Source organism: Chenopodium album, chromosome 27, assembly GCF_948465745.1.
Source record: "Chenopodium album chromosome 27, dcCheAlbu1.1, whole genome shotgun sequence".
Lineage (NCBI taxonomy): Eukaryota > Viridiplantae > Streptophyta > Magnoliopsida > Caryophyllales > Amaranthaceae > Chenopodium > Chenopodium album.
Window position 1 is genome coordinate 1,197,561 of NC_137860.1, and position 24,140 is coordinate 1,221,700.

A 24,140-nucleotide genomic window follows, 5' to 3' on the forward strand; every position below is an offset into this window, starting at 1 on the left:
ATGTTCATAATTACTTGTACAATTCTATATTAAAAAATATAGAGAATCAAAGGTTCAATAAAATGAAATAAAGGTTCAAAAATAACATGACAGTGTTCATAATATAGTTAAACTACGAAAAAACGACTAATACAAATTATAAACAAATAATATTCATAAAATTCATCAAATTATGATAAAATTAATCACAAATTAATAAATTCCAGAAGATAATTTAATTAGTCGATAATAATGCAATGTACAAAAGCACATTAAAATTCATAAATCAGCAATCAAATTCAAAACACTTTGAACAACACATACGTATATCTAACAAATTCTGGACATAAATTGTTCAGCAAGAAATTAAAAGAGGCGAAAGTTCAAAATCAAGAATTAATGAATAAATTAATCAACAAATGATCAAAATCATCACAAATTACTAAAATACTATTGCAGAATCATATTAATCACAATCTAATAAAAAATTACAGAAGATTAAAAATAATCTCATCTCCATTATAAGTAACTTTAAAAAACCTAATTATACAATGAATTGTTCAAAAATCAAATTGAAAAAACCTAATTAACAAAAATAATCGAATTCAGAAATCTTACCTCCACTCTCAAGAATTTCAGGAACAGAAATCAAATCCATGGCAAAAACAAGATTGAAGAACAGAGCAATCAACAATGGTGAGAAAAGCACTGAATAAATCGAATCGAGAAAGTAATTTGAGAGAAAAAATTGATGAGAGAAAACTAGAGGAGAGAGAAAATCAACGAAAGAATATTTTCGAATGATATTTGAAAAGGAAAAATGGAGAAATAAGGAAGGAATTGAAAATGGAAAGAACGCTCGAAAGACGTTGCAAAATAAGGAAAGAACAGCTAGGTAAGCAGAAGCTACGTGGCAGAAGCTAATTGGTGGTGCACGTAGTTCTGTGTGCACAAGGGTGCATATTATAATTTGCGGGGTTTGGGTATGGATTTTTGGCCTGAAGCTAGGTTTGACCCAGTCTGACCCAAGACACGGGCATAATTTTTATGACTTTGTCCAATCTGAATTTAGCCCAGCTCGCCCATTAATCAGATCTAACCGGAAACTTTTAGCTCCAAGTGAATAACAAATTAAAACATTACCTAAACATAACCATCTAGTCTAGATAAAGATCAAAATACAACCCTAAAAAAAATGAAGATATTCCATTTTCCAATCACAGGTTGTCGCCCGGCTGTAATCCATCTCCGGGAAGAATATCACATCACTTATTTTCCCAATTCCATTTGTTACATTGGACTGTCCCCACCTTATATTATTATCACAACCATATTATTCATATAATCATAATTATATTATATGGTTTGATAAATTAAATTAAATCCTTAATTATATAATAATAACTTTACAGCAAAATTCCACCCCTAACTTTTCTCTCTCCTCTTCTCCCGCATTTTCTCCGGCGATCAGCTTTTTCCGACTCGCCTGAATATGGATTTATAGTCGGAACCCTAATTCGACTTCTCAATTTTCGACTATGTCTCGTCAAATGACTTCTTCGCATTTTCATAAATCCAAAACCCTTGATAATAAATATGTAAGTCCATGCTTTTCTTTTATTTTTTGATTAATTAATTGCTTTTTTAGTTTTGGGGATTTTTGCTGATTAATTGTGGTTTCTATGCTTTTTAATTTGTGAAAAGTGAATTTTGGCTTTTTTTGCTTGGAATTTTGATATTGAATTTGATATGAAGCTAAATTTGTGTGTTTTAGTGATTAATTGTCGAAATTGTTTAATTTTTACGCTTTGAGTAATTAGTTTGAACTTTGGATATGAAATGTAGTAAAAATGTAAATTTTTTTCTTGATTACGTAAGACGAGGTTGTGATTTTGCTGGTTTTCGGCGTTTAATTATTAGTTTGGTGTTATTTGTATGCTGTTGTTGTTGGTGCTTTGTTTGAAGGAACTGAGAAATGTAGTAAGATTATCAAAGATTAGGTTTTTGGTATATGCAGAATATTAGTTAAATTTGATTGAATTAATTGGTATGGAATCTTCTTGGGTTTGATTTGGAATGTGAATTTTAATGAAAGACGAGGGCTCTGCGCCTCTGCTTTCATTTTATTATTACGCGTCATGACTCTGTCTGTACTTGATGCGCAGATGCTTGGAGATGAGATTGGAAAAGGAGCCTATGGTCGAGTGTACAAGGGTTTGGATTTGGAGAATGGAGATTTTGTGGCTATTAAACAAGTTTCATTGGAAAATATAGCTCAGGAGGATCTCAATATTATTATGGTCTGTTCTTTTTTCCTGGCTATCTCCCTTTACCGCTTAAATTTTTACTTTAATGACATGATGGAATCGATGTGTGAGGACATATCTCTTTGCTTTGTGTTTCCCTCTCATTGCTTTAAACATTAATACACCAGTTTTCACGGATGCAATAACTGTTGTTTGTTGCTTAGATGTAGCCTTTGTCAAATTTTGTGGCCTTGGCTTATTTTCTATGGAACCAAATTCGTGCCCTTAATTATGCATTGAGAACAGCAGGCTTAATTTTATACCTTCAGACAGTTAATAGTACTTGGTATTTTCACTTGTCAAAATGTAGCATAGAATGGTTGAAGTTATTGTTTCGATACATATGCTCCTTTCCCCATCCATGGGATTGTTAAATCCTTGTCTCGGGAAATTAAATTGAGTAAGCTAATGTCACTAAGGATGGATTCCGAGTCTTCTATTCTTGGTAAGCTTCTTTATTAGGCCTTTGTCTGATGATCAATACTTGTTAAAGGGCTTGAAAATACCTTAAGAGTTGAGTAGAGTGGAAGAGGTTAATTTTATTATCTGGTGCTTCTGGTAGTGCTATTCTGTTAGTCTTATCTGGTGCAGTATGATTTCATTGTGTGGATGAGAAGTTTGGTGTACTATGGGTGTGCTTTTTCAAGAACGAATAATGGTGGCTTTTGTTTTACAATGAATTACTTCGTATGTTAATGTTTATCTATTTATTATATTTTAAGCTGACACCATTGGGTACAAATTAAGGAGATGAGTGAGAGAAGGAAAAAATACAATCATACCTCTGAAATAAAAAAAGCTACCCACCTTCCCCTTCATTGACACCCCCTTCAATCACCTTTCTAATGACAAATATAACCAGCGACCAACACCTATACCTTGCTCCACTTAACAACCACCACGATCTTTGAAATTAGACCCATCTTCTTCAACCCTTTACCCAATTACAACCTTTGGCGAAAGGAAACTCACAAAGTATTCAATCTAATATCTCCCTCAATCCTCTAAACCTAATTAAAAATAAAATTCTTGATTTTCTCACTCTTCAATGGAGAATTTTCCGGCGAAATATTCGATTGATTGGGGCTTCGCTCAAACACTTAAGAATGGCTTTCATTTTCCTTGGGTCTCTGCTCTAGTTTTTCTCGATCTCATATGCAAAGTGGTGGAGGCAAAGTAGAAGCTGTGTGGCAATGGTGGGTGAATGCATGTGGCCTAAGAATATAATGCGGTGGTTTTGAGAGAGGAGAGAGAAAGTGAGATGGTGCTTTATGGAGGGTGAGGATAGACAGTATAGTGAAATTTGGAGGAGAGAGGACAGAGGAGAGAGAAGGGGTCTATTGGGAGGAGTGAAAAGAAAAGTTAGGGTAAAATGACATCAATAGAAAGTGTACCCAAGATATGTGAACTGGTAATAAATTTCCCAAAAAAGAATATGTGTCAACTAAAAACGGAGGAATTATTATATAACAGGTGCTGAACGTGGTTGACTGATGATTGCCCCCTAAAGGCCTGAAACTTGACTAATGATTTATTACGATTTATTCTTGATACATGGTTACTTGGTTAGCCTTATATTATATTATAAAATTTTGTTTATTTATTACTCCGTACTTCGTATTGTTTAACTTGTATATTTTGAAATGCTTCAATTATCATATATGGATGGTCATATATTGGAAAGTTTAAGCTTATTTCTTGCTCTCCCTCATCCTCGTTCCATCATATCATATTGCTTTTGTTCCTTCTCTTATTCAAATAAGACTTACCTTTGGCTTATTTTGCAATTATACAAATTCGCTTGGCGCGTGGAATGCATATTTACAGCAAGAAATTGACCTTCTCAAGGTAATTTTCGTCTTTGCAGAAGTTGAATTCTTATAAGGTATCTGCACAACTGTTACAATATTAGTCATATAAAGTTCTTTCAATTGAACATGAGTTTATTACAATTTGCTTTGTATCTCTGTTGAGAACTCTTATGTCTGCATGTGGGCATGTGTTTTAAGTAGATAGTGATTGCTTGATTTACTATAAGATAAGTGGAGGATATTATGATATAGAAAGCACCCTAAAGCAAGCCAATATCTATGCATTTCTGTTAAGCTAGTATTTTAAAGTATTTTTCTGAGATATATTGGTGCTTCATAAACTTACAGTCAATTTTCAGCATCCTGATGCTGAAAACTGTACAGCAGCATCCACTGAGTGGCATTAATGTTGTGTAACAGCTCATCGGTTTATTTTGTTGATCTAAATGACACTCATGCATGCTTGTGCACACATTCACACACACTTGCTTGCATGTGTGGTGTCACTTTACTGGCAACTTGTTAACGGAATTCCTTTGTTTAGAGTGATTGCTGCCTTTTGGTGTAATGCTGCTACTTTTATGTAAACTGTTTCTTATGTGCAAACCTCTGTATATTCTGCATCATGCATACACTTTCTGAAGCATATTGTTTGTTTTGCAGAATCTTAACCACAAAAATATTGTAAAATACCTTGGATCCTTAAAGACGAAAAGCCACCTTCACATTATACTTGAGTAAGTGATTCTATTTAAGCTTGATTGACTTGATGCTGAGATTGCAGATAGTGTATGCATCTGCGTAAATAACTCATATCTAGTTGCCAAATCCTGTTTTTACAGATATGTTGAAAATGGATCACTTGCAAATATTATCAAGCCAAACAAGTTTGGGCCATTTCCTGAACAGCTAGTTGCTCATTACATTGCTCAGGTCTTCCTTTTCTTCACGTCATCTATTTTACTGTTTATTCAATTACTTGTGCTTATCTATCTGTACTTCTGATTAGGTTTTAGAAGGCCTTGTCTATCTCCATGAGCAAGGAGTTATACATCGCGACATCAAGGGTGCCAATATACTTACTACAAAAGAGGTAGATTAGTTCGTATTTGATTAATTTTGTAGCAATTGTGATACAGTTGTCTTGATATCTGCTGAATGTGTGACTTGATTCATATTGGCTGTGAGGAATGTGTTTGTTTCCTAAAACCCCCTCCTACTGGTTCCTATTTTATCCTGAAGTGCAAATCAGTTTTTTTTTGTTTAATTACTCCTTATACCACTTCTCTTAGCCTCTTATTGTTTTTTTGTAATTATTTTTCATTCTCTTCTACGTTTCCGTTGCCCTTGATTTCTAGGTATTTTTTTCTATATGAAGATGGAGTTTTGAAATTGAATGATTGAGGAGCCTCCTGGCTCTACCTGGGCTTATTCCATTGTCTTTAATATTATATGTGTTCTCATGACTGTGGAGTTTTTTCTGGATGTTTCAATTCTAAATTTGTTAGATTTAGAATGTGTATAGGTGCTTGGATTTATATTGATAAAAGGGTGATTGAGGCGGTTTCATTGTTGAGTACTTGAACTGGCTGGTAGTGCCTGGATTTATATGGTTAATTGGGTGATAAGTGGTTTTTCTACTTTGTTGAGTACTTGAACAGGCTGGTATTGCTTGTGACGGATGAGTACAAGAAAACATTCTGAATATGATATTCAGGAGTAATTTTTCTGAAAAGAACTGTTTTTTGTAGACTAGATTGTTTAGTCATCATTATGATATTCTATATGGACATGGGAGTTAAGGCTGGAAACTTAGGTATGTTTTGGATCCAGGAAAGGCTATATGTAAATCAAAGGCTTTTCCTGGAGAGATTTTCTTAGCATGGAAGCTTCTAAAGGAAAATTTTCTTCTAAGGATGCTCTGAAAAGAAGAAATATGAGTCTACTAACTACATGGTCAGTTTCGGCCATTACTTACGAACAGATGGAAGTGTTAGTTGCATATATTCTTGTTTCCTAGGTTTTCTCATTTGCATTTGATTTTGTATCTGTTTGGAGTTTATTGTAAGCAAACTTGCTAGGTCAAAGTTCTGTTATTGGCTTTTGGCAACTAGACTTGTTAAGATAGGTTAAAAAAAAAAAAAAAAAAAATCTAGGATGGAGGAGTTTTTGCAAAATGCCTTTCTTGGGATTTATTGTGTGATTAATTGAGTCATTCAGATGCTATCTTATGTGCTACTAAGGTAATAATAGTTGCTTTCTTATGAGCTGTGTATGTGAGATGGTGCAGAAGTGTAGTAAGTGTTTTTTTTTTTTTTTTGACGCAAAGTTTATGTTGTTGTTAATGATGTTTCCTGGGCCTGTCAATGTATCTAAGTAGTAATTCTTGGATTTTGTGTTTTGAGCTTGCCAATATGTTTTGCTTGCATAACTCTATGGTGTTAAGTCAATACTACAAGGGGCCCCGACCTCAGCCAAGCCTTGATATAAAACGAACTTAGATAGCAAGAGAAAGGGAGAGTGACAGAGTGTTCACCATAATCTAAGTGTCCGTTTGTGCTGTTATCAGCCTTAGAAGATTGGGTTGCCAGGTGTTAAGTACAAAATTTTGTCTTGAAGACCCATGGTGGCAATCAGGAAGTCAAATCCCAGGGGTCTTGAGCGATTTATGTGACTTTCGGTTGGCACCTAGTGTAAATGCTATTCGTTGATATCCAAATCAGACCAAGTGTCTGCGCCTAGTTGTGAAAAGCCCAGGGAGTTTGAGTGAATTAGGTACCTGTCAGCCCAAGTTTGTTTCATTTATATATTTTATATTGGTGTTCCTTATTTGCTGTATGCTTTCTGTTGTTCTATCAGAATAGCTCTATAATTTGACTGTTAATCTTACAGGGTTTAGTCAAACTTGCTGATTTTGGGGTGGCCACAAAGTTAACAGAGGCAGATGTCAATACACATTCTGTTGTTGGAACGCCTTATTGGATGGCTCCCGAGGTAATTTTTAGCATTCCTTCTGTTCCTTATGGTGCAGGTGGTGGTGAATTGTTAGCAATATGCTTATATAAATTTTCTGCCGGCTTTTCAAATTATATGTTTGTGATATGTTCAAGTTTTCATATTCCTGATGGTTGTAGCACCTTTCAGGTGATTGAAATGTCAGGAGTTTGTGCTGCATCAGACATCTGGAGTGTTGGATGTACTGTGATCGAACTTCTTACATGTGTACCACCTTATTATGACCTGCAGCCTATGCCTGCTCTCTTCCGTATTGTTCAGGTTTGGTAATCTGCACTATACTGTTACTTTTAGTCAAGTTATACATGCTGTGACTGGGAAGCTGTTTGTTTAGCTCTACTGAATTTCAATTTGCGCGATCATGTTGTGTGGCAGCTTTTCCATTTATTTTGGAGCAAGTCTGGTCCAGCACTACCCCAGGATTTTTACTTTTAAAGTTTGAATATCATAATTTGAGCCAAACTTAAAATTTTGACTAGTTTTTGAAACCATAAAGTTTCTATCAATCAATCAATCAATCAATCAATCAAAGCCTTAATCCCAAAAGTGGGGTCGGCAATTTTCATAATAAATACTCACGAAGAATGGTTAAGGAAAAATGTCTTGAGTACATATTTCATAGATCCAGACAATTTTCTGCTGTTTGGCAAGTTTTGTATAATATAATGTTAAATCCACATAATTGAAGCTGAATCTACAAATCATAATGTCAGGAGTCTTTGTTACTTAATGCTGTTATGCGTCATCTTAATTTTGAATTTCTTCATCTTGTTTATCAGGATGAGAATCCTCCAATTCCAGATGGTCTGTCTCCTGATATGGCTGATTTTTTGCGACTGTGCTTCCAGAAGGTAAAAGATTGTGAAGCTGTCATTGTATTTTAATCATAGAAATGGCATAGATTTTCCTTGATATCATTTGATTGAAACCTTGCACAATGGCTGTTCTAGTGGGATTAGTGAGGGCAATAATTAAATTTTCAATTCATGGCTTCGAAATGTATCTTACCCGAGTTTTATTGCGTGAAAAGATCTAATATATTTTCTGGTGAATGTACTGACAAGCTCTTTCTAAGATAAAGATTTTTTTTTTTTTATTATGAAAGTAGATTACATCTATAGAGAATTCTTACTAAAGAAAAATTACATGTTAGTTACACAATATTATATAAAGTCATCCTGAGAAATTTATTGGAATATAGGACCAAAGGGAATGCTAATTGCTAAATAATCCATCTTATTATTTAGAGCTTAATGACTTGTTCAATCCTTTTTAGGCAAGTTTGTGGTCTCCGTCGTTCCTCAATATCCACATAACTTCATGATTTATTCTGAATATACAATCACATAACTTAAGAGTTTTTTTACAGAGTGCGTATATGATTCTATGCATTCTTTTAGATTTTTTAATCCAGAAAAGAATTGCTATTTCTTTTTGTTCTTGAGTTTTGACAAATACTCTTTATGTAGATGTCTTTGAAAAGAAGATTCTTCTTGATTGTTTTATGTGTGCAACCGTCATCTTTAATAAGAACCTATTACATGCTCATCTAGTGTAGTTTACGTGTACAATACCACTGAAACTGACAAGATAATGTGGCATTTCCAACGGGTGGGTGGGGGATCTAGTGTAATAGTCTCTCTGAATGTTTTAGCTCATTTCAGGATGCCAGACAAAGGCCTGATGCCAAAATGCTGCTTTCTCACCCTTGGATACTTAACTACAGGCGTACATTACAGCCATCCCTTCCCGCAAGTGATGCAATAAGGTACAGCTGCCTACTTGCAAAATTCTTTGCAGTTATGCTATCAAATGTTACATTCTTCTAATTGCTATAAAGTCTCTGTTTCACACGCATGTAATCTTTTCTTCAATTTTCTGGTTCTAGGCTTACATAGTTCATATGCATGGGATCTATTAGATATCAAAAGAAGGTTTAAGAAAGCATGTTTAGAAATATGCTGATGTGTAAGGATCCATATTTAGCACAACATTCGGAAATATACAGCTTCTTGTAAATTTGTACTCAATTGTGTGGTGGACCTTGACTGAATATGTTGATCAAGAAAAGATAGGGAGGATAAGACCCTCTATAATAAGTCAAGCGGAGTGGAAGTGTTATGGAATCAGTGTTCCTCTGTTTGTGCCTCTGTTTGTGCTATCTGATGCTTTCCCCGCATATTTGCTAATAGATAAACTGCGTGATTGTTATGCTTTTGCTCTTTAATGAGGTCTATTAATTTTATATTGTGGTTATTAACTTTTATTCTCTTCTTGGGGGATGTCTACTTGTTAAATCTCTTGTGAACTTGTTGTTTGGGGGTAAATGAGTGAAGACCAATTAAAGTCGGAACTTGTCTGGAGAACCTAAGGAGGCTGAGATTTAGGTTTCACGAGTTTGGCATCTAAAAAAATCTATTTTATCGGAACTTGTGGTTAGGGGGTAGATGAGTGAAGACCAATAAGAGTCGGAAGTTGTGTGGAGAACCTAAGGAGGCTTGAGATTTAGGTTTCACGAGTTTGGCATCAAAAAAATCTATTTTATCAGATCAAGGCTTTGTAGGTTTTCTTTGGGTTATAGTCTAATACACTTGGCTCACTACATATGAGATATGACCTTTAAAGAATCCATTTTGTGTCACTAGACCTTTGTGATTCTTTTCAGGTCTCCTCCCTTTTTCTTTACGTCATTGAGATACTGGATGGATAATGTTGCAAATTGGCTGGAGAAAAAAGCTTAAACAGTGGATTCTTTTCTTCTATATGACACTGCATATAGATCACATGATGCTCTTCCCTTCTTGAATATCTGGCAATTACTTGTTCTCCATGATCTTTTTTGAGGTGAGGGACAGTGATTAATTTTGTTCAAAACTATATTTTATCATAGCGTTAACAAGACAACAGGCATTTTCGAAGAGACTTGTGAGGTTTGTAAGAAGACATGGCTTAGGTTGAAATTTGAAAACACTGAACAATATTTGTGTATATTTTTTCAATTTGTTAGCTCAAATGTTGCTCATCTTGGAGAAGCAAGGTGTCACCTTTATTATAATTTTTTTTTTTTTCGCTGAAGAGAGATAGGCTAATAATTCCATGCATCTTCTGATTATTGTTTTGGTTGTCCTGCATAATTACAACTCCTTCTGCCTCCGATGAACTGTGCACTTTATTATGTCCTCTATGTGTTCCATGTTGTTACTATTATCTCTAATCGATTATGATGTAACATACGTCTCAAAAGACCAGTTGCTCATGGCCTCAGGCCCTTCCATTGTGATTGGAACTTTCAGTTTTAGTTTTCCAGGGATAAAAGTAATTATTATTATTTTATTGCAGGGGTACACAGGAAGATGCATTGATGGAAACAGAATTGTCTAATGGGGATGAAAATGGTGTAACTGAAAGCCAATGTGTGGATGAAGTAAGTTTTTCTGCTCCTGACTAAGCTATGTGAAAATTAGGTTGAGGCAAAAAAATTTAAAAAAAAAAATTTGTAACTTATAGTTGCTTGTTCTTTGTTTTTTTAATGCAACTTTCTTTGGTGCTTCGGATTTTGAAGGGAACATTATACTTGTATTGATATTAATTAACCATTATGGTTGATTTTTTCCCACATATTTTACTGCGAAATGTTATCAAAAATCTGTAGTCTCCCAGCGATAAGTCTATTCTGCTGGACAGTAAGATAAGTGGATGAACTTAGTAATCAATGGCCAATTCCTGGTGGCCTGTCCTGAATAGGTGCTCCTTGACTTTTACCATTCTGCTCTTTGCAATTTTCATTTGAGCAGTGCAGATCCTCTCTTCTTCTGGTTCCCCTTTTTTTGCTATTTTACTTTCTGTTGTTTAAATAGTTATTTCAAATGGCAGGTTGCCAGAAGGGAGTCCCTGCTGAATGTTGATGCTGATGCAAGTAAAGCTGACGGTGATCAAGGGCTGTCTGAGGACGGGATAGGATATTGTGGAGATCTATCAGCAGACCAGATTCCAACACTAGCTATTCATGATAAATCTATTGCTGAATCCACCTTTATGATTTCTGCTGGTGTACAAGGTGTTATGTCAGAGAAGCTTAGTGATAGGCATACAGTTGATCCTGATGAAGTGTTGACCAATGGTGAGCTGGGATCCCCCAAATCTAAGCGAAAGGATGGTGTGTCTGGAAAGATTGAAGGGAAGGGAAGCACTGTACATAAAATGAATAGTTTATTCAGCTTTGGGACAAGAAATCAAGATGAGAATCTTCAGAAGGTGAGGTTATTTAACTTTTTTTAATCGTTTAATGTGATGCTTAACTACTTGATCTTTGTTAATGGTTGCATGGTTTAATTTTAGGTTGAAATTTATAAATATTTATTTTTGAGGGCTTTTCATGTTTTCTGTCTTCTAGGGAATTTCAAATTGCCAATTTTCCCTATGAAAGATTATTTTTTTTAGTCTGACCAAAATGTTATTGTGAAGATTTGATGTCCTAGATTGTATGTATCAGAAATGATTTAGTGGCCACAGTATTTATCTTCCAAAAATAATACCCCTTGCGTTATAGAATAATTGACACACCTCTTTTGGCCGTTTCAGAATAATTAACACACTTCCTGAAATAATTGACCTTAAATTGTAAGGGACCACCATTATAGAATTATATTTACTACATACTCTTCGTGACACACTAACTTTTTCTGCTCTCACACCCCCTCCCCCCCTTTTTTTTTTTTTTTTAATAATATAAACTGGATCCACTAATTCCTGTACATTAAACAACTCAATTTTGGTCCAACTTGGAGGGAGACAGGGAGTGCTACCTTTTTCCCATACTAATTTCTGCAATTTGATTTTCGTTGTCTCCATGGCACATATTTAATGACTAATTTCTTTGATAATATATTTATGTTTATGGAGATATAAATAGTTGATGTTTAAAATGTACATCCTGAAGTAGTCACGAGGGAAAATTTGTGTTATCTATGTTTTTACATTGGCCTTTTGAAATAATTCCCTTTTATTTTATGTCGACATTTATTTTTTGAATTTTACTACTTATTGATTATTGAAGTATCACCTTTTCTACGCTCTACCAGTGTCTGTCCTAAAAACTTCGACAAATAAAATATCAAACTATGGAAATTAATGTGGGATGGAAGGAGTTGAATTTTCCATATATTACTGAATTACTATAAACATAAAACTGTATATACATATAAATATTTTTAAAATTACAAATTTAATGAAACTACCAAAGCTCTAATTATTTTAATAATTAATGATCAATCATTTTGAAAAATTAATAAAGCCAAAATATTATCTTGTTTATCCACCAAAATGCATAAATAGTTTGTTGGATTATCCATAAAAGTCTTGTAATTAGTAAAACTCTGTTTGGGTCACCAAACTAGCAAAATTTTCAGGCTAATTATTATGTTTTGTAAGGTATCTGGTGTGGCCATCTTCTTTTAATGGAAATTTCAACGCTGATGGTGTGTCTTTTAATTTAATAATTTATACTTGTGGTATACATAATGTTACCAAAGTGGAAATTTGTAAAATGTAGGTCTATAAGTGGAACTTTTCCATACCTCAGGGCACCAAAACAGAAATTTTCTTATTGAATTTCAGTGATAGGCATTAATAGTTAATAATTTTACAAATAGTTAATTATGTCTTGAAGGTTGCAAAAAAGGGCATTTCTACGGGGAATGAGCTCAGTAAATTTAGTGACACACCTGGGGATGCATCTTTAGAGGATTTATTTCATCCACTTGACAAAAATACAGAAGATCGGTCGGCTGATACCTCTGCTTCTACATCTAATTCACATGTCAACCCAAACAATGCAGCACCCGAGTCTGGAAAGAATGACTTGGCAACTAGGTTAAGGGCTGCTATTGCACAGAAACAGATGGAGAATGAAATGGGGCAAACAAATGGAGGTAACTTACTCCGTGTTATGATACGTGCGTTGAAGGAGGATGTGATTGATATAGATAGCAGTCTGGTATGTTTGTAAAGGTGATGTTTTTTTTTTCTCTGCATTTTTTTTCTAGATTGCATCTGATGTTTGTAAAAACTTGCTCCTCAGGTTTTTGATGACAAAATGCCTGGAGAAAACCTTTTTCCTCTTCAGGTATGTATTATTTAATGAACCCTGAGTTGTGATGTGAACTTATATTGACCATTATAACTCAAGTCAACTTTGCAACTCCAAATGGGTTTATGCTGTACTTGTGAGAATACATCTTCCTCTAATTATGCATGGTGCTGCCATTTACTAATCAATTTTCTGTGAATGGTTTTGTTCAACTGTTCAAGTTTGATGGCAATTTTAGTGGGTTCTTTATTCCCCAGGTGTCCCTTTGGTATAAGTTAAATTAAAAGTGTACTGTGTTTTATGGATGAATAAGCTTTTTTTGATGACATGAAACCTTCACTTATGCATTTCTATGGCTTATAAGTTGTGATTTGTCTGCAACCTCCATGTCTTTGCTTGTTACTTGTAAACCTCCAGTGCTTTCTTTCACATGTGCAAAAATATTGTTCCTCATCTATTGAGTGGTTGAACTAATTATCAATATTCTGTCCTTTGACAGGCTGTAGAGTTCAGCAGATTAATTGCGTCTCTAAGGCCTGAGGAACCAGAGGATGTGATCGTGAATGCATGTCAGAAGCTCATCACATTCTTTAATCAGCGTGCTGAGCAGAAAGTTGTTTTTGTCAAGCAGCATGGGTTGCTTCCTCTCATGGAATTGCTTGAAGTTCCCCGACCTCGTGTATGTAACTGACTACTCTACATCCCATTTGGTAGCTTTTGAGCATTTGTCCATTGTAGAATATTTATTCTTATAACAAGGCATAACTTTTTATTTAAATCTTGTACATGAGTGCAGGTTATCTGCTCTGTACTACAAGTGATAAATCAAATAATCAAGGATAATACTGATTTCCAGGAAAATGCTTGTCATGTTGGCTTGGTGGGTTTCTCTTTATCTTGGAATCCTTTGATGTATAAATTGTATCTTTAATTGGCAAATTATGTCTGGTTGTGTCACAGATTCCTATTGTGATGGGTTTTGCCGTTCCTGATCGTCCTCGGGAAGTTCGTATGGAAGCAGCATATTTCCTGCAGCAGCTCTGCCAGTCCAGGTTTTATTTCCTGCTTGTCTGTACTTTAATTTGTTGGTTTGATTTGAGGACATTAGAGTCACTGAAATTATCTTTTACAATATATAATTTATTATTAATTTTTAACACTGTATTTATCAATTAAATTAGAAGAGGGCAATAACATAATAATTAACATAACTGATGATAAAAATTGCATTTTAATCTGTGGAACCTTCAACATACTAGGCATCAAGAGAAGGGAGACTATTGTTACTTCCAATAATTCATTCCTTGTTTTGTAATATTTGACCCTGTTGATATTCTCTCTGCAGCTCTTTGACCCTTCAAATGTTTATTGCTTGCCGTGGAATACCAGTTTTGGTGGGATTTCTGGAGGCTGATTATGCTAAATACAGGTGAATGATTGCCTGATCTCCAATCTTTTATTATGAAGTTAGCTAGCAGTGTTCTCCCTAAAGATCTCCAATCTTTCATACTTGGGCTCTTTATTATTCCTAACCCTAGTAGCAGGAGCCTGATCATCAAGCTCTTGATATGAATCTAATTCAAACTAGATTGATAAGAACAAAAATCTAGACCATTGGGTTATGTAGTTCATTTTCCGCACAACAAAGATTAAGAATTTCATATTAGTATTATTATAATAGGAAGAGGAAATTATTGTATAGTTTTCATTTTTAAATATTTAAAAGTTGCTATTGTAGCAGTCAACTTAATCTCAACAATTCAACATAGTAATTCTGAAATTAAGTGTTAAACTCAACCCTTAAAAAGCACCTTTTAGAGAAGAGCCAAATGAAAGATAGTAATGTCACTTCTTGATAACCACATGATTGAAAGAACAATCGAGCATGCTGGTCTCCAAGAATTGCCATGACTTATGCTAGATGCTAGCTTTGTAACAAAGGCAGAAGTTGGGAAAACCCACCCCAAAGAAACGTAGCCACCCTGTAGTGTGAAAAGAGACGGTGCCATGTTTACTAACTTGGCACATGACACATATTAGTGGATGATTCATATCGCCAAATCTGCTGTTTGTCAATAGTGTTTTGCCATCCCAAACAAGATGTTCATGCAAAGGCTTTTACTTTTCTATGGGCATTATTTTGCCAAATGAATGTGGCTAGTGGCTAAAGGGAGACAAATGGCATGTGGAGATTTTAGTTAGTGATCATAGAAAGAGATACAATGAACTGAAAAGTTTCCACGATGGCTATTCTGTGAATTGTTCTTGGATGTAAATTGACATATTTTTCATTACAAGGTGTCATCTCCCTCACGTGTGTTATGCTGTGGGATAATGTCACTATGTTAGCTTCTATTTGTTCTAAAGCAGCAGGGAATTTCAAGTTATTCTACAGGGAAAATAAAAGATTTGGGCTAATGTGTAGTTTGATTTATTGGTCTTTTTATGAGGACACCTTGTCCTCTTCGTACTTCGTTTTGTGCAGTTCTAACAATATTTTTAGTTATAAAAATAATGAGTTCCCTAACCAGCTCAGAGTTTCTCTTTTGTAAAATTCTGTCATTTTTCTAGCCCTACTACTGCTAAAGAACAACCAAACAAGCTGATCTCCAATGGAATTTCTTGGTTCTAATGCAGGGGGTGAAGATTTGCTGTATTAATTAAGTTTTTGCTTGCAGGGTATCATGTTCCCTGCTATATGTTGCTATTGCTTGTTATTTTAATAAGGCTTATAATTATCTAAAAAATTTACATTTGTTCAGGGAAATGGTTCATCTAGCTATCGATGGCATGTGGCAGGTTTTTAAACTTCAGAGATCAACACCAAGAAATGATTTTTGCCGGATTGCTGCCAAAAATGGGATTTTACTGAGGCTTATCAATACTCTCCATAGCTTGAATGAGGCGACTCGACTTGCTTCCATATCTGGTGTTAGTGGAATAACATCAGACGGTTCAGTTCAAAGGCCACGTTCTGGACAGCTAGATCCTAGCCACCCTGTTTTTAGTACAACCGAAGCAACTCATTCTGGATCAGATCCAGTTGATCTCAGGGCCAGACACAGTACAGCTGAACACTCATCAACTGGTATGTGACATGCATTTGTTCCACATTTTTAAAAGCGAGTTGTACATCAACCTGAATTCTAGTATTTCTCAGTTGATGCAGATAAACCTCAATCAAGTCATGCAATTGTTGAATCCTCAGCCTCTTCCAGGTCAGCTGACGCTGCGGACAAATTTGTTAATGTAGTTAAAGAGGCTACTCGAGCAGAAATTGATCTTAGACAGCAGCGAGCTGCTGGTTCTTCCAATAGAACGTCAACAGACAGGCCCCCAAAAGTCGAAGGTGGTTCCAATGGGCTTCCTTATGCAGTTTCTTCTCAACAAGACCAAGTTCGTCCTCTCCTTAGCTTGCTTGAAAAGGAACCTCCTTCTCGGCATTTTTCCGGTCAGTTAGATGTGCGCCAGTTTGCAGGCATGGAGAGACATGAAAGCATACTTCCTTTGTTACATGCATCTAATGATAAGAAGGCAAATGGTGAACTCGATTTCCTGATGGCAGAATTCGCAGGTATCATCTCTATCTGTTTTCCCCTCCCCTTCCTCCTTGTGTATTTTGGTGGGTGGGTCAGTGGGTTGTGTATTGGTATGTGTGCAGCACAAATCCTTTTCTTAACTTCTGGGTCATGAATTAAAGCTCCTGTCTAACATGTGATGAGGATATCAGAGACTGATGAAGGCAGGCCATTTCCTATTTCTATAGAAATCTCTAGTGAATTAATTATTGAATTTTGAAAGAAGGTGGGAGAATTACAAAGGGGTTATATGAGGTGGCAAATTGGCTGTTCAGACCGAATGGGGTTAGGATAATCTGGTAATGAGTTACTTGGCTGACTTACACTGAGTTTTGGGTAATTTTGTGTGTAATAGTAGTTTAAAAACTTCTCATGCCTTAGCACCAAACATTTGGAGGCAAACTAATGTTTCGTCTTGAAAAAGACAGTTATTTTGTCACAAGCCACTTACTGAGGTTGGTTGTGACTTGCATGCAGAGTTAAACTTTGGTTTAGCTACTCATACAAGCCGCTCTATTGGTCCCCATATTTCACCATTATTTCACAATCAATGTGTTTAGCTAGGGTATTTACCTTCTTGTTGTCCTTTATTATTTTGAACTACAAAACTCGGATCCTAATTTTGCTTGTTTTAAGTATAGAACTTGTATAAAACCCAGCCTTTGCAGTAGACCCTGATCAGTTCCCTCTTCATGAATTTCTAACCTATGAGGGTAAAAATCAAATGCTGAGAAGTGAGTAAGCGGTACAGTGCTACAATGTCTTGTTTGAGTTAACTTCCCTGGCTCAATACATATTATGTTGCACCATGAAACTAAGTTTTTGTCATATTACTTGATGAAATGCATTTTAGATGTTCAAGACATTATGTTGTCTTCCTACAGTAGCTACTTTGAACACCCAGCTTTATTACTCATGGACTTTCTGCCTGAATTTTTTTGTTGTGCAGAGGTCTCAGGACGTGGTAGGGAGAATGGAAATTCTGAAACACCAAGAATGTCAAATAAAGCAGCAGTTAAAAAGCTCATGTCAGTAGCTTCTAATGATGGAGCTGCTTCTACATCTGGGCTTGCTTCACAGACTGCATCAGGTGTACTCTCAGGTTCAGGTGTTTTAAATGCCAGACCAGGGAGTGCAACATCTTCTGGGCTGCTTTCTCATATGGTCTCTGCAATGAATGCTGATGTTTCTAGGGAGTATCTTGAGAAAGTGGCGGAGCTCCTTCTTGAGTTTGCTCAAGCAGATACCACAGTGAAGTCGTACATGTGTAGTCAAAGCTTGCTTACCAGACTATTTCATATGTTCAACAGGGTTGAGCCCCATATTCTTTTGAAGGTATACCCCATGATTTTTAGTGTTTTTATATTACCCTGTGATTGTTATTGATCTGTTATGTATAACAAATTAACTATCATAGTTCCAAATTTCCAATCGACAATGAAATTATTCTTATCTTTATTCATGCTTGTTTGACCTATTATCCCACTTCACTATTTAAATGTTGATGAGAAATAATTTTAACATGTAGCTGATGTTTTCTGCTGCAGCTACTGAAGTGTATTAACCATTTATCAACTGATCCTAATTGTCTGGAGAATCTTCAAAGGGCTGAAGCAATTAAACATCTTATACCTAACCTGGAGCTGAAGGAAGGGCCCCTTATTTCCCAAATTCATCATGAGGTTGGGAATCACTCTCTCTCCTCTCTATTATATTTCCTAGCGGTATCATTGTCATGTTTATTGTTGGTCATGTGGCTCTTTCGTGCAATGAGTTACCATGTCGCATTGAGCTCTGAAAACATTTGTATACCTTCTATTACTTTGTAGATAAATAAAAGATACTTCCTCTGTTTTTTTTTTCCTTTACCTGCAACACTTTGACATGTGCACTTTTTATATGCTCCACTCTAACTAGCTTTGATGATTTATTGTTAAGGGAAAATATAGTCATTTGGGGTCTTATTAGATTCTCAGCTCATGTTCATAGATGTGTCATAGATTTACATTGGTTGTCGCAAACGTACCGCAACCCTCCTCCGCTCCTCGGCACCGACAGTGAGTAAACTCACAAAGGCGGAGGCAGAGTTAATGTCAAGTTATAGACATGGTGATAAATATAGGATCTATAGGTTTCAAGCTCAGTAAGAGTAAAATAAAGTACAGGGAGTGCATAAGGAAGCCAGGGGTAGATGTTGCGAGGACTTGCGACAATAGATGGTAACTTGGTATTTAGTTAATTTCTTAAGTAGCTTGGAGCGATTCTACTAACAAATGGAGACATTGATTGGAAGTAACTCATTGAATAAAGTTTAGGTTGCTCAAATGGAGAGTAGAAAAATGGGTTATTGTATGATTATAGTGTATCTTTAAGGTTAAAAGAGAAATTATATTGGACGACAATTAGAGCGGCATTATTATATGGGTCACAAATTCACAATGTTTGGTGTTTAGGAAGGAGCACATTATAAAGATGAGTGTAGCAAAGATGCATATGTTGAGCAATTATTGGTTTGTGTACTTAGGTGTACAATGCTCCTTGTGCACCCAATTGACATAAAGGTTAGATTCATGGAACAAAAAGACTATGGTTGTGTTTGGTAAACAACTTATTTGAGTAAAACTAGCTTATTTGACCAATATTAGCTTATTGACTATTAAATAAGCTAACTCAAGGTGTTTGGTGGGAATCTTATTTAAAGAGGTTATTCCACTAAATAAGTTCTTTTTGAAAAAGCTCCTTTTAGGAGCTTTTTCAAATAGCTTATTCATTAATTTATGGTGAAATGACACTAATACCCCCATTTAATTTAAAATCCTACCTAAACTAACTACCCACAATTAGCTTATTGATCATTTCACATACTCAATCAACTTTAAGATATTAGCTATTTACCAAACACTTTTATACAATCAGCTAATAAAATAAGTTGGTCAAATCAATTAATACAATCAGCTAGTCAAAATCAGCTAACATAATCAGCTTTAGTTTTCAGCATTAAGCTATTCACCAAACACGGCCTATAACAAATGATTTTGAACCCCAAAAGCAACAAAGAACATGTTTAAATGCAAAGATCATGTCTATACTCCAAGTCTATGTCCAAAGAACATGTAGTTCAAACAAAAACACATGTCCATATTTAATTTATCTAATCATTAAAAGAACATGGGTTGTATTGACAATAATTTAAATTATAAAACATATAGTTAAAAATTAATGAACATGTAGTTTAATACCAAAGAGCAGATGTTATTTTGACAGGGTGCACCATGAGCATTATGCACCCAGTTGCACCAACTAATCTACAGTATGTTGAGATGGATGTTGAGGAACACGTTGAGGAATAGAATTAGGTATATAGCAGTGGAAAGTTGGAGTTGCGGATATTGAGAATAAGATTCAGGATGTTATGATAATCTGAGCATGTGATACGTAGGGGTAACGGAAATATCTAGCGTAGTCGAGGAAAATGAAAGACTAAATGAATGGAGAGAGTTTAAAAGGACACATAGAAAGTGGGCTTACAAGGTGGTTTAGCATTAGATTGTGGGTGTTCAAATGTGAATATGTGATAGACTATCAGTTCATGCAGCAGACCCATATCTTTGGAAATAAGGCTATGGGCGTGTTCGGCACTAGCTTTTGGGTAGCTTTTAGGTAGCTTTTAGTGGTTTGACTTATTCAAACCACTACATAGAAAAAATTATGAGTGTTTGGGAATGTAGTGGTGGGGGTAGAGTTTAGTGGTTGAAGTAGCTTTTGTGAAAAGTTAACATTATTAACTTTTGTGAAAAGCTAGGTAGCTGTTAAATTTTCTTCTATTTTTTTTAGAATTTTACAGTTCACAGCTAGTTTACCAAACACTCATACTAAATTATTTATTTTCACAGCTAATAGCTAGTTGACAGCTAACAGCTACATATACAGCTAACAGCCACCAGCACAGCTAACAGCAACCTCTACAGCTACATTTTGCCGAACACGCCCTATGTCTCTGTTGTTGTATTTATCGTTACGTGATAAGCTAGTTTTCATCTAGTTTTTTTCTTTGCTGCACCTAGGCTGCCTTTTTTCTGGTTGCTTTTACTAGTACCGGCAAGCAAATGTCATATGGTCTGTCTTTGAACGTTGGAAATGCTTGCTAACTTCTATTTTGGTGATAACAAAGCTTCTTTCATGCTGTATACTTTTATGAGGTTAAGATGTGAGTTCCAAACTAAATCTTTATAGTTTTTCAAGAAACTGAGGGGAGGGGGTGTATTGGGCTTGTTGATATTGGGATTTCCTCTCCTCTGCTGCTTCCTCGATAATCTTCATAGTGCTTCTGACAATATTTTTGATTGCTGACTTGGTTCATTTCTCTGTAGGTCCTCAATGCTCTATTTAATCTCTGCAAGATTAATAAGAGAAGGCAGGAGCAAGCAGCTGAAAATGGAATAATCCCACACTTGATGAATTTCATCATGTCAGATTCTCCCTTGAAACAGTGTGCATTGCCTTTGTTATGTGATATGGCACATGCATCACGTAACTCGAGGGAACAGTTAAGAGCCCATGGCGGATTGGATGTATATTTAAGCCTTCTTGATGATGACCTTTGGTCCGTGACAGCTTTAGATTCTATCGCTGTTTGTTTGGCACATGACAATGACAACAGGAAAGTTGAACAAGCTTTATTGAAGAAGGATGCCGTTCAGAAGTTGGTCAAGTTTTTTGAGAAGTGCCCAGAACAACATTTTGTGCACATTTTGGAGCCTTTCTTGAAAATAATAACGTATGCTATTCTACCTTCATCCTCATATTATGCTTAATTTTTACTTTGGAACTACAACTTGTTATGAGTGTTTGCATAGCTTCTATCTTAAGCTAGCAGCTTCCAGATTTTTTAATTGTAATGATATGATTTCTTCCCAGTCATACAATGCTTTTTACATAGTCTAGTCATTCAACTGCTAGTCTTATGTTTGTTCACTTTTAAAGGATTCAAACTTCATTAAGTTCTAAATGGAAGTAGTGATGCAAGAAAGCAAGTGTAACCTTAAAATGTAGCTTTATGAGCAAGTGTAACCTTAAAATGTAGCTTTATGAGCAAGTGTAACCTTAAAATGTAGCTTTATGAGCAAGTGTAATTGGTCTTGCATGTAACAGGTGCACATTAAGCTTATCATGCACCCATACATAATTTACTCTACAAGTTTATAATTGACCGCTTGTAAGTGAACATGTTGAGTGACCCTTATATGGGTTTAAAGAACATGTTGAGTGACCCTTATATGGGTTTAAATAGTCATTTCAAAAGGGTAAGATATCACACTGCAATAATTCATTTTATTGTGAGTGGTTAACTTTTGAGGACTATGAAGAGTCCAGAATTCAACTTAAAGGGAGGGAACCCTATCTAAGCTAAACATCAGGCCTTTATGTGAGAATCAAGTGCTGTGTCTTGCTTTATATTGTAGTTGGGGAATTATTTTGATTAGTTTAAATTCTTACTAGCATTCGTTTTCATACCTAATGCAGGAAATCACCCCGAATAAACACGACATTAGCTGTCAATGGCTTGACACCGTTGCTTATTGGAAAGCTCGATCACCAGGATGCTATAGCTCGGCTGAATTTGCTTAAGTTAATTAAGGTTGGTACTTTCAATTCAGTTCTATAGACTCATATAAATTTAAAATTTTGATGCTTGAAATTAGAAGTGTGGAAACTGCATAAAAAAGGAATCATTTCAAGTTTCAAGAGATTTCTGTTAGTCCATAATGTCTCAAAATCTGGTATCTATAGACCTGCATATTTAGTTATTTATTATCTTTAATCTTTCAACCCTCTTTTCTTCATCTTTATACAGGAGAAACTTTTGAGTAACATACTCTCCATATACTTTTTCTTCTGACTTTGGTATTATTAAATAATGTAGACTAATCTAAAATAGTAAAATGGCTCATCAGATTTTCTGCATTCTACAATGTCGTGATAATAGTGAACCTTCATGTGTAATGGATCATGGGTCAATAGGAGACTTCTTTATCATCTCATGGGTCATTTTAACCCTTTCTTTGCCCAGGGCTGGATTCTCTTTAATATTTTACATTGATGATGCAATAGTACAAATGAACATATATTTTTGATTTCCTGCTGGTATCTTATTGTTCATAAATGTGTCAAATTAATGTCAAAGATCCTTGTATGATTTGTGTTTATTTGGTGCCATCTCTGGGCATTGTCACATGACGACTGCCTACTATTTTTAGGGGAATGTTGCTTGTATCCAGTATCTTTGAATGGATTACCCACAGAAAGGATGGGTTCTATTGATTATTATGTTTTCCTGACTTTTGCATGTCTTGCAAACTTTTAACAGGCTGTTTATGAGCACCATCCTCGGCCAAAACAACTGATCGTGGAAAACGATCTTCCACAGAAGCTCCAGAATTTAATTGAGGAGCGAAGAGATGGGCAGAGATCTGGAGGCAGTGGCCAAGTCTTGGTAAAACAGATGGCTACTTCATTACTTAAGGCTCTTCATATAAATACAGTTTTGTAAATTCATCATTTAGAAATATGTTTATTCAATTTTAGGTTTTCTCTGTAATTATTCTTCTGTGTGTATGGACTATGTATGTGTTGGGGCAAAGAAGGGTTTGTGCAGTGGAATGTCTTCAGAACATTGTCCAAATCAACTTTTTGCTAATTGATATAATTTCTATTTTTTGGTCCTGTTATGGGAGCTTGTCTACAACTCTACACTACATAACTTAGGTAGGCAAAGACCAAATTTATATTCTTTGTATGCATTGAACAAGAAACGGGCAGCCTTTTGTTTTGATGAGTGACTATTTAGAAGCTTTGAAGGTCTTTTTTCTGTTTAAGACCCCGTTCACTTCACCTTATTTTTGCTGAACTGAAATTATTTTTAATGAACTGAAATTATTTTTGTTGAACTTAAATTAAATTTATTGAACTGAAAATAATTTTACTGAACTGAAATTATGTTTGTTGAACTAAAATTAGTTTTACTGAATTGCAATTATTTTTGCTGAACTGAAATTATTTTTACTAAATTTTTATGAACTGAAATTAATTTTACTGAACTGAAATTATGTTTGCTGAACTAAAATTAGTTTTACTGAATTGAAATTATTTTTGTTGAACTGAAATTATATTTACTAAATTTTAGTGAAATGAACTTATTTTTACTGAATTGAACTTATTATTAATGAACTGAAATTATTTTTACTAAATTAAACTTATTTTTACTCAACTGAAATTACTTTTATTGATCTGAAATGTGTTAAGTTTTTGGTGCTTCATTTTTTTTTTTTTTTTTTAATATTGGTTGTAGCGAAGATTTCTTTTG

At 35.1% G+C, this 24,140-nt stretch overlaps 1 protein-coding gene across 1 annotated transcript; it reads left to right on the plus strand.

The window, feature by feature from the left end:
• The first annotated feature begins 1,367 nt into the window (after positions 1-1,367).
• On the plus strand, positions 1,368-23,505 carry LOC145619225 (MAP3K epsilon protein kinase 1-like). The gene is made up of 25 exons (XM_081673873.1): positions 1,368-1,577; positions 2,145-2,279; positions 4,113-4,133; positions 4,760-4,833; positions 4,939-5,029; positions 5,106-5,189; positions 6,989-7,090; positions 7,241-7,372; positions 7,891-7,962; positions 8,776-8,879; positions 10,451-10,535; positions 10,985-11,365; positions 12,780-13,106; positions 13,191-13,235; positions 13,699-13,878; positions 13,996-14,079; positions 14,160-14,251; positions 14,545-14,628; positions 15,962-16,287; positions 16,360-16,773; positions 17,727-18,112; positions 18,325-18,459; positions 21,148-21,554; positions 22,301-22,415; positions 23,145-23,505. The coding sequence occupies exons 1-25, from the start codon at positions 1,518-1,520 to the stop codon at positions 23,325-23,327; spliced, it is 4,119 nt and encodes a 1,372-aa protein (XP_081529999.1). The 5' UTR covers positions 1,368-1,517; the 3' UTR covers positions 23,328-23,505.
• Positions 23,506-24,140: the final 635 nt, after the last annotated feature.

Bases quoted from the DNA above. Each gene is read 5' to 3' on its own strand.
- LOC145619225 (XM_081673873.1), top strand. From the start codon at position 1,518: ATGTCTCGTCAAATGACTTCTTCGCATTTTCATAAATCCAAAACCCTT. The intron at 13,107-13,190 runs GTATGTTTGTAA...CTTGCTCCTCAG, and splicing joins TTGATATAGATAGCAGTCTG to GTTTTTGATGACAAAATGCC. The intron at 21,555-22,300 runs GTATGCTATTCT...TACCTAATGCAG, and splicing joins CCTTTCTTGAAAATAATAAC to GAAATCACCCCGAATAAACA.